The following is an 11,824-nucleotide window of genomic DNA, read 5'->3' as shown; positions in this document are numbered from 1 at the left end:
TACCGTTATATGGGGCTATACCAAAACATGGACCTGCGTTCATAATTATTTCGAATGTAAGTTTTTTGGTCACTAAGAACCCTACATATCAAATTATAGCTAATTCGGCCTAGAAATGTGAATTTAAACGTCAAAATACCTTAAATCGGGTGGTATTGTCTATGGGGGCTATTCCAAAACATGGACCTATGTCCACTAGTTATTTAAGTTTATTGACATTTAAGAACCCTAAATGTCAATTTATAGCTAAATCGGTCTGTAAATGTACCTAAAAACGTCAAAATGCCATAAATCGGGGGTACCGTTATATGGGGGCTATACCAAACCGTGGACCTATGCCCACAAGTTTTGTTATATAAGTTTATTGACATTTAAGAACCCTAAATGTCAAATTATAGCTACAGCGTTCTGAAAATGTAGCCAAAAACGTCAAACTACCGTAAATCGGGGGTACCGTTATATGGGGGCTATACCAAAACGTGGACAGATATAGCCCATCATCGAACTTGACCTGCCTGCAAACAAAAGACGCATTTTCCCAAAATTTCAGACAATTTTGGTGGAGAGGTGTGGTGACCACTAAGAACTTCAAATGTCAAATGTTCAAATTACAGCTAATTCGGTTAAAACATGTAGGTAAAAATCTCAAAATACCGAAAATCAGAAGGTACCGTTATATGGGTATATACCAAAACATGTACATATGCTCATAATTTTTTCGAATATAAGTTTTTTGGTCACTAAGAACCCTAAATATCAAATTATAGCTAATTCGGTCTAGAAATGCGACTTATTTCGTCAAAATACCGGGTGGTAACGTTATATGGGGGCTATACCAAAACGTGGACCTATGTCCACAACATTTGTTATATAAGTTTATTGACACTTAAGAACCCTAAATGTCAAATTATAGCTAAATCGGTCTGAAAAAGTAGCTAAAAACGGCAAAATACCGTAAGTCGGGGGGTACCGTTATATGGGGGCTATACCAAAACGTGGACCTATGTCCACAACTTTTGTTATATAAGTTTATTCACACTTAAGAACCCTAAATGTCAAATTATAGCTAAATCGGTCTGAAAATGTAGCTAAAAACGGCAAAATACCGTAAATCGGGGGGTACCATTATATGGGGGCTATACCAAAACGTGGACCGATATAGCCCATCATCGAACTTGACCTGCCTGCAAACAAAAGACGCATTTTCCCAAAATTTCAGCGTTCTATCTCCATTTTTGTGGATGCTAGAGTGATTACCACAGACGGACGGACGGACGGACGTGCACAGATCGACTCAGAATTTTACCCTGATCAAGAATATATATACTTTATAGGGTCGCAAATGAGTATTTCAATGCGTTACAAACGGAAAAACAAACTTAATATACCCTCCATACTATGGTGGAGGGTATAAAAAACTGGCTTAAGTGGTGTTTAAGGGCTGTTCCAGAATTGTTTTAAAATCGAAGGTAGTACGTTTAATTTAATAAGCAGGACATAAACGCACATATATTCTACTCTACTTCTCCAATTTGTCATGTTTTGTGATATCATCTTTAACTTGGTCTTTCCATCGTAGTTTTGGCCTTCCCTTGTTTTGTATGTATACCGTCAAATGGTTCGTATTCATATGCGATTCAGGCGGGATATGACCATCAGTCGTCGGTGGTAATCACACGTGCAGAGGACGATGGAATTTTGGGTGCGTCTTTTATTTGCAGGCAGTTCAAGTTTGAAGATAGGCTATATCGCTCTTCGTTTTGATATAGCCCCCATATAACGGTACCGCCCGATTTCAGGTATTTTGACGATTTTATCTACATTTTCAGAACGATTTGCTGTAATTTGGAATAAAGGGTTCAAAGTGGTCAAAAAGAAAACGTCTCCAACAAAAATTGTAGACATAGGTCCACCTTTTTGATTTTAAGTTTTTATCTTCATTTTCGGTCTTCTCTCGACCAAAAATTTCGGACAAATGTCCATTTATTTAGCATAGCCACATATAATGGTACCACCGATTGCAGGCTTTTTTAAGTTTTTTTTCTAAATTTTCCGAAAAAATAAAAATAACCAAAAAAGTTGTAGACATGGGCCCACGTTTTGGTATAACTTCAAGATAACTATACAGTCCGATTTCAGGTATTTTTGGCTGACCGAATTATAATTATTCTATAACTTCTACTTTATTTTGCGTCAAACTTTCATGCAGACAACTCAGAAACTCAACCAGTTGCACCTCATTTACTAGGAGTTTGGTACTCTTTGAGTAAATGAGCGATATGTTCATAGATGAGAAAAATCAAAAAACAAAGTAATCGTCGGAGCGCTTTTTAAATAAATCGCGGTCAAAATTCACATTTTTAGGGGTTTTTAGGTTTTCGCGATTTTGCTTGGAAACTTTAAGTCCTATCGAAATAGGACTAAAGCAAATGTTGAAGCTATGAAAATTCTCTACAAGATTCACCCTTATGATGATTTCATAGGTTTTACCGTTAATGAGATATAGAAGTTCAAATTGGGACAATGTATTGTATCGCATCCTTATAAAACAATGTCATGACTGCAATTTCCCAACTTAAAGCTGTGTTCCATTTTTACGACTTTTACACATTTTACTCGAAAAAGCGTTCCCGTACACAAAATTGTTGTAAAATGTTCACTTCTCTTTAAACAAAAATGGCGCTGAATGACGCTCTCTTTAAAAACTTTTTACACGACAAATTTGGTCGAGTAAAAAAATAGTAACATGGTTGCCGGCGTCTGATTGGCTGATACGCCGACTTTGACATTTGTTCCAGTTTTTTTGACGTATTTTCCATTTTTCCGTTCCCGAACTATTTCAAAAAACTTTTGTGTGAGAACAAATTTTTTGCAGTTCTCTATTTTACGAGTTTTACTATTAAAAAGTACGGGAACGAAGCTTAAACTTGTATATCTCGAAAATGATACAACCTAGGAAAAAATTACGAAAATCATTCCTGTAGAGAATTTTCACAGCTAAAAGATTTTCTCTAGTCCCCGTTTTCAGGGAAATCGTGAAATCCTAACAAAAAGCTAAAAATGTGACCTGAACATCTATATATACCTCTAGAGAATTTTTACAGCTACAACATTTTCTTTAGCCTCATTTCGATAGGACTTGGGGTTTCCAAGCAAAATCGCGAAAACCTAAGAAAAACCCCTAAAAATGTGAATTTTGACCGCGATTTATTAAAAATTCCTCCAGTGATTTTTTCTTGTTTATGGGTTTTTCTCACCTATTGACATTGCTGTTTCAAAATCCGCAAAAACTTCCCAGGTGTAAGCGGCTGTCACTTAAAGTTAGTTAACCCGCACCATGTATGAACTTGTTTTATAAGGAGGCGATACAGTCAATGCATTGTCCCAATTTGAACTGCTATATCTCAATAACGGTAAAACCTATGAAATTTTCATAAAGGTCAATCTTGTAAAGAATTTTCATAGCTTCAAAATTTTCCTTAGTCCCATTTCGACAGGCAAAATCGCGAAAACCTAATAACCCCTAAAAATGTCAACTTGAATCGCGATTTATTTAAAAAGCGTTCCGGCGATTTTTTTTTTTTTTTTTTGTTTTTTGATTTTCCTCATCTATAAACATTGTAATTTCAGAATCCGCAAAGACTTCCCAGGTGTAAGCACCTTCCATTTAAACTTGTTTCAAGAGCACCGTGATATTTATTATAGCGGAAGCCAATACTTCCTGAAATATGTGTTCCGAAATGACCCAATATTTATGGCCACTCCTTCATACTGTTCTTGCAGTAAAGTTTTTTGTAGTCTTTGTTATAATTATATAATTTTGTTCTGTGTTGATCAATAGATAAATTAGACGCACTGTTTTTGACACCTATCCCATAAACGACCAAAAATGTCCACTGGATGCTTCCAAACTTCTTGTGTCAAACGATGACATCCGTGGTCATCTCAAGGCTACGTTAGTGCTTGAAATCCCAATAACGTTTTTAAGATTTTTTTTTATTCCATTTTGACAAATCAAAGTATATTTTTAGGATGATCTTTTACTCTGCACAGATGCAAAAGCAAACTGCCAATGACGCTACTCAAGAGTATTGTAGCTTGGCAAAAAAGAAAACAAAACACCAATGTCGAAGCTATTTATTTACATGCATATGAGCTTAAATTGACTCAAAATATCAACATTCAATATGTGCCCTCTTAGCTTAGAAATGTGCCATACTTCTCAATTCAGTTCTTTACAAGAAGGCGAGCGATTAATTGCCACAATCACAATGAGCAAGTCAGTTTTTCATTCTAATTTTGCGGAACATTTACGTTTTGGTCATTGTTTTGAAATTTGCGGCAAGGCCAAAGAAGGTGCTAAAAGGTATTGTTTTTTTTTTTTTTTTTGTACAAGTCTGGCCTATGTGAAAAAAATTTCGAAAAAATTGTGGGTGTGAATCACAAAGCCGTTAAACTTATATAGGCAGCAGTGTTGTTGTAGTTGTTCATGTTATGCGTACATAAATAATAAATTATAAATAATAATAAAAAAATCACACAAAGAGGTGACAATAATGGTGGTATTGAAAAGTGATTTTAGTGGTGGTGGTGGTGAATTTCACTAATCGCAAGGGATTTCCCCCAGCAAACAAAAATACAAAATGATAATGAAGGTATAAACAAAGAAATGTTCTCACTGTGTTCGAATTGAGTTTGTCGACCAATAATATAATTTAATAATAATTCTAAACGGGGTTAAAAATATCAAAATAATCAAAATTCCCCTAAAAATTGCGTTTAAACAATTAATACTTTTCGGCTTAATTACCTAACAGAAGCATTTCTTTGTTCTGTACCTTCAATGAGTCCCTATGCGGAACAGTTAAGCGAAAAAGAAGAAGAAGGTGATACCTTCAATAGTCTACGATAACAGTTTAATGTTTGAAAAGAAGTATACGTTATAATCGCAACATTTGCAGCTATTTCATATTCCTCAAGGGCTACCTTTATAATTTGTATTTTTATACCCTGCACCATAGTGTGGAGTTTGTTCTTCCTCATGGAAATAATCATTTGCGACCCTATAAAGTATATATCGTCACCATAAATGCCCGAAGACGTAACCCACAAAATCAAAACTTTACAGGAGAAGCAAAAAAGGTTATAAAATGAAAAACTGTTTTATGGAATATAATTCTTATGAGGGCGAGTATTCGGGATGTTATCAATCATATACGAATGGGAGTAATAAATGAAACCAAAACAGCGGAAACGCTTGGTTTTGGGATCCGTCATTACAAAAAAATCTGCAATAGTATCCCATTTTCCGAAATGCCATTTCTTGAATAGGATCGTTGTTTTTGAACGTAGAAGCTTGAAAGCTTGCCAGAGCATGTATTTTAACTTTATGTATCAGATCCCATCAAAAAACGAATTTCGATTTGCGTGTGGGTTTCGTCTTCGGGCATTTTTGGTGACGATATACATATTCTTAATAGAAGTAAAATTCTAAGTCGATTTAATCATGTCCGTCCGTCTGTTGTAATCACCCTATCTTCCAAACGAGTTGAGATTAAGAGCTGAAATTTTTTACACATGTGTCTTTGGTCTGAACGTACATAAAGTTCGAAACCCCATATAACGCTACCACCCGAATTCAGGTATTTTGACGTTTTTAGCTACATTTTCAGACTGGCATAGCTATAATTTGACATTTAAGGTCGCTAAAGGTCAAGAAACTTATCTACATTTTTTTTCTTTCTTAAGAGAAAGAAAACTATCCGTAACTGGACATCTGAGATTCCCTGCAAATACGAAACTTCTCTACCTAACATTTTAAACAGAAGTCCATGTTTAGGTATAGCCCCAATATAACGGTACCTTCGGATTTTAGGTATTTTGAGGATTTTATCTAAAATTTTTAACCGAACTATCTGTAATCTGACGGTTGAAATTCTTGGGGATCACATCACTTCTACACCAAAAAATAGGTCCATGTCCATTATGAGGATTTTAGCTACACTTGTTGACTGAACTACCCGTAATTTGACAAAGGAGATTCCCTGCAGTCGCGAAACTTCTCTAGCAAAAATTGTCAATATAGGTCCATGTTCAGGTATAGCCCGACTGAACTACCCGTAACTTTATATTTGAGGTTCCCTACAGTCACGAAACTTCTCTACCTAAAATTATCAACACAGATCCATATTTAGGTATAGCTTCCATATAATGGTGCCTTCCGATTTTCGGTATTTTGATGTATTTTACTACAAGTTTTTACTGAACTATCCATAATTGGATAGCTGAGGTTCCCTGCAATCACGAAACTTCTCTACCTAACATTTTCATCAAAAGTCCATATTTAGGTATAGGTACACGGTGCTCTTGAAACAATTTTAAATGAAAGGGACCTTACACCTCGGAAGTTTTTGCGGATTCTGAAACTACAATGTTTATAGATGAGAAAAATCAAAAAAAATCGCCGGAGCGCTTTTTAAATAAATCGCGATTTAAGTTGAAATTTTTAGGGTTTGTTTAGGTTTTCGCGATTTTGCTTAGAAACCGCAAGCCCTATCAAAATTGCACTAAAACAAATGCTGTAGCTATGAAAATTCTCTACAAGATATCCTCGTCGGTTTTACCGTTTTTGAGTATAGAAGTTCAAATTGGGACAATTCAAATTCAATTTAATTCTGTATCGCCCCCTTATAAAACAATAACATGACTACAAATTCCCAACTTAAACTTATATATCTAAAAAAATGTTATAACTTAGTATCAGTTACTTAAGCCAGTCTTGTAGAGAATTTACACAGCTTTAAGATTTTCTCAGGTCCCATATCGATAAGACTTACCGTATTCAAGCAAAATCGCGAAACCCTAACAAAAAAAGCTAAAATGTAAACTTAGCTTCTTTATCTCAAAATTGGTACAGACTGGGAACAAACGATAAACGTCAGTCCTCTATAGAATTTTCAAAGCTACAACATTTTCTTTAGCTCCATTTCGATGGGACTTGCGGTTTCCAAGCAAAATCGTGAAAACCTGAAAAACACCTAAAAATGTAAATTGACCGCGATTTATTTAAAAATCCCTACAGCGAAGTTAGTTAAGGCGCACCCTTCATGACATTGTTTTATAAAGGGGCGATACAGTCAGTGCACTGTCCCAATTTGAACTTCTATATCTCAAAAATGGTAAAAAGTACGAAAATACCATAAAGGTCGATCTTGTAGAGAATTTTCATAGCTACAACATTTTCTTTAGTCCATTTTGATAGGACTTGCGGTTTCTAAGCAAAATCGTGAAAACCTAAACAACCCCTAAAAATGTCAACTTAAATCGAGATTTATTTAAAAAGCGTTCCGGCGATTTTTTTTTTTTTTTTTGTTTTTTGATTTTTCTCATCTACGAACATTGTAGTTTCAGAATCCGCAAAAACTTCTAATGTGTAAGCACCTTCTATTTAAAATTGTTTCAAGAGCACCGTGGGTACCTTCGGATTTTAGTTATTTTGAGAATTTTAACTACAATTTTATGAGGTTTCCTGCAGTCACGAAACTTTTCCACAAAAAATTGTCCAATCAGGTCCGTGTGTAGGTATAGACCCCAAATAACGGTAGCTTCCGATTGTTAGTATTTTGAGGGTTTTAGCTACATTTTTGAATGAACTACCCATAGTTTGACTTATGAGGTTTCCTGCAGTTAAGGAACTTGTCCACCAAAAATGTTCACCATGCGTCCATGTTTAGGTATGCCCCCCACATAACGGTATCTTCCGATTTTCAGTATTTTGAGGGTTTTAGCTAAATTTTTTGACCGAAATACTCGTGATTTGACATGTGAGGTATGTTGAGGGTTTTAGGTACATTTTTAGACTGAACTACCTGTTATTTGGTATTTAAGGTTAATAGTGGTCGCCACACTTCTCTACCTAATGTTTCCAATATAAGTCCATGTTTTGATGTAGGGCCCGTATAACAGTACCTCCTGATTATTTTGAGGATTTTAGCTACATTTGAGGTTCCCTCCAGTCACTAAACTTCTTCACCAAAAATTGTCAACATAGGCCCATAACTTCGTATAACCCCCATATAACGATACCTCCCGATTTTCGGTATATTGAGGATTATAGCTACAGTTTTACCCAAACTAACTGTAATTCGACATTTCAAGTTCTCTGTGGTCACAAAACATTTCACTAAAAATTGTCAACATATAGGTATAGGTAGGTATAGCCCTCATATAACGGTACCTTCCGATTTTTAGGTATTTTGAGTGTTTTAGCTAATTTTTTACTGAACTACCCGTAATTTGACATATGTTTCCTTCTCCACGAAAAATTGTCAACGCAGGTCCATGTTTAGGTACAGCCCCCATATGACGCTACCTTCGCATTTTCGGTATTTTTAAGGTTTTAGCTAAATTTTTTGACTAAACTACCCGTAATTTGAAATTTGAGATTCCCAGCAGTCACGAAACTTCTTCACCTAAAGTTGTCAATGCCATATAGTTCCTATATAACTGTATCTTCCGATTTTCGGTATTTTGAGGGGTTCAGCTACATTTTTTGACCGAACTACTCGTGATTTGACATGTGAGATTCTTTGCAATCACAAAACTTCTATACCGAAAATTGCCAACACAGGTCCATGTTTAAGTAAAGCCCCTTAATAACGTTACCTTCCGATTTTCAGTATTTTGAGAGTTTTAGCTACATTTTTTGACCTAACTACTCGCGATTTTATATGTGAGGTTCTTTGCAGTCACGAAACTTCTATACCAAAAATTGTCAACATAGGTCCATGTTTAGGCATAGCCACGATTTAACGGTACCTCCCGATTTTCGATATTTTGAGGGCTTTGGCTATATTTTTTGACTGAACTACCCGTAATTTGACATTTGAGGTTCGTTGTGGGCACAAAACATCTTCACTACAAGTTGTCAACGTAGGTCCATGTTTATGTATAGCCCCCATATAACGGTATCACCCAATTTTCAGTACTTTGAGGGTTCTAACTACATTTTTTGACTGAACTGAGGTTGACATTTGAGGTTCCCAGTGGTTACGAACCTTCTCCCCCCAAAATTGTCAACACAATTCAATTTTTATTTGAAAATTTTGCATTTCTATGCGAAGATCTTTTTATACCCTCCACCATAGGATGGGGATGTAGACCCCTCAAACTATATATATTCTTGATCAGCGTGCAATTCTACATCGATATAGCCATGTCCGTCCGTCTGTGGAAATCACTCTAGCGTCCGAACGGATTGACGTAGGTGGATGAAATTTTGGGAAAATCTATTATTTGTACGTAGGACTTTTGGTATTGAAAGCGGGCTATGTAGGTCCACGGTTTCGTATAGCCCCATACAAAATGACGCGTGACGCGTCTTCGTTTTAAGGAATTTTTAAGATATTTGTCCCATTTTACCACCGAATTGGTTGTAATTTGGTATTTTGTGTCTCCAGAGGCCAAAAAAACATTCCTACCAAAGTTGGTTTATATAGGTCCACCTTTTGGTACAGCCCCCATATAACGACCCATATAAAGTACGCGTCATTTTTAAATATTTTGAATGTATTAGTCCCATTTGACAACAGAATCGGTTGTAACTTTGTATTTTGTGTTTCCAGAGGCTAAGAAACATTTCTATCATAAAATGTGTATATAGGTCCACGTTTTGATATAGCCCCCATAGGACGATATCTCCCGATTTTCGGTATTTTGAAGTTTTTGGCATCATTATCACACCTAGATGGCTGAAATTTGGTATTTAGTCTTCGTTGGGGGTATAAAACTTTCCCCAGAAATTTGTAGGTATAGGTCCACGCCATCATATAGCCCCCATAGAAAGATACCTTCCGATTTTCGGTATTTTGAAGGTTGTGGCCACATTAATCCACCGAAATGGCTGAAATTTGTGGTGGAGGGTATAAAAAGTTCGGCCCGACCGAACTTAACGCTTTTCCTACTTGTTTAGTATTAAATTAATTAATTTCTCGTTGGAATCGAGCTTAATGATCAGTAATGCAAGTGAAAAAGGAAAGCCGACGATTCGAACATACACACCCACTGCTATGTGACATGCATGTTTCGCCTTCGGTAATGGCTCTTTAGACATATCGGTTGTGGAGCGGCTTCGCTGTCCTCGAAATTTTCTTCTTTCGAATGCATTTTGTTTTTTTTTTACAACAACAATGGGGATTTTCGCATTTAGTTATGCTTTCATGACAAACGCTTAGCGCTGCCTTTGAAAGTAATGAGTTTGGCTCTGAACGCTAACACGCCGTGACAACACTTTTTTCCTGTGTTTTTCAAGGAAGGTGGGTGTGTGGGTTCGAATCGTCGGCTTTCCTTTTTCACTTGCATTATTGATCATTAATCTTGATTCCAACGAGAAATAAATTAAAAATATAAGTTAACTTTGTTGGTATATTCCGCATATTACGATACCTCAAGATTTTAGAAGTTTTGAATATTTTAGGTACATTTGTTGACCGAATAATTTAACGTTTGAGGTTTCCAGCGGTAACAAAATTTCTCTATTAAAGACATTTCTGTATGTATTTCCTGACCTGATTTAGGCCGTTATCGAAAAACTTTTTCAGCTAAAATTATTGACAGGAAAGAAAATTAATCATTCCATTTATGTTCAGATTATTTTGTTGTGGAGGGTATACAATTTCGGCCCGGTCCGAACGATTATTACTGGTTTTATTTTACTTTCTTACAGATTTCACATATCCCTTGGTACAGAGCCGGGAGAAAATCTCAAAATAGGTCTTCATTTTGTTGCCGACTTTGAAACCAATCAAATAATGCTCGGTAAATTTCTGAACAACGATTGGTGTGAAGAGGAATTTTTTGACTACGAAACTTCCCAATTATTAGAAGAATTTAAGCTCTATATTGCCTTGGCAGATGGTAAATTTCACTTAAGCCTCAATGGTGTGGCGATAGCAAGCTACAGTTATAGCATTCGTTTATCACTGCTAACGGAAATTGATATTATGGGAGATTTAGAATATCTTCGTCAAATGGATCATCGTAAATATTTCCCTTACATTTGGCCACCCATACAAATTGTTGAAGATCGCATACAATTTAGTGCCGACGTGCCAATGCCCTTTGAACCGGGTCATGTTGTGGCTATTTCGGCCCACTTAGAGGGTAATGAAAATGGACGTTTTATTGTACATTTACGCAACATATGGGATATGGAACGTCAGGAGTTACATTTGAGTGTACGTTTCGATACCCGAACTGTGGTGAGAACTTCAAAAACCATACCCGAAGATGAGCATTATTGGTAAGAGAGAATAAAGTTACTAGCTGTTCTTCTTGTAACTACTTTTTCTTTGGTTTTCAGTTTTGATAAAGAAGATGAGCAGAATTTTGAATTCCCTTTTGAGGACTTCTCCAAGCCTTTCAAACTGGCATTTGCTTTCATGGACAACGAATTGAAAATTGCCAAAGATGGTATATTCTTATGCCGTTTTGAATTTAGAACACCCAATGTTTTACCCTTTGTGGGTGGTTTGAAAATATTTGGCATCGATGGTGTCCAGGTCAAAGTCAACGAACTGGAGCACATTAAAACAAATCCTATGTGTTCGGATTTTGAAACTTATTCTCAATAGTAATGTTAAGTATTAATAAAAATATTAATAATGATCTCATACTGAAATATTTATAAATAAAAATGTATCTGTCAGCTCAAAGATAAACCGTAAGCCTGCGTCCGTACAAAAACAACAAGAAAATAATAGGAGCGGCAAATTTAAATGTTATAAAATAAATCCCTAGTTTTAAAAATAAATAACATATTCGTAGG

At 35.8% G+C, this 11,824-nt stretch overlaps 1 protein-coding gene and 1 pseudogene across 1 annotated transcript; both read left to right on the top strand.

The window, feature by feature from the left end:
• LOC141390741 (aquaporin-like) overlaps window positions 1–11,824 on the top strand; it is a 434,687-nt pseudogene that overhangs the window by 365,227 nt on the left and 57,636 nt on the right.
• LOC141390736 (32 kDa beta-galactoside-binding lectin-like) lies at window positions 4,236–11,717 on the top strand. Its single transcript, XM_073963670.1, has 3 exons — window positions 4,236–4,366; window positions 10,724–11,299; window positions 11,360–11,717. The coding sequence occupies exons 1-3, from the start codon at window positions 4,272–4,274 to the stop codon at window positions 11,628–11,630; spliced, it is 942 nt and encodes a 313-aa protein (XP_073819771.1). The 5' UTR covers window positions 4,236–4,271; the 3' UTR covers window positions 11,631–11,717.

This window comes from Musca autumnalis, unplaced genomic scaffold (genome assembly GCF_047663935.1).
Source record: "Musca autumnalis isolate F117 unplaced genomic scaffold, ASM4766393v1 scaffold_1, whole genome shotgun sequence".
Classification (NCBI taxonomy): domain Eukaryota; kingdom Metazoa; phylum Arthropoda; class Insecta; order Diptera; family Muscidae; genus Musca; species Musca autumnalis.
This window is presented reverse-complemented; position numbering and strand designations above follow the sequence as displayed.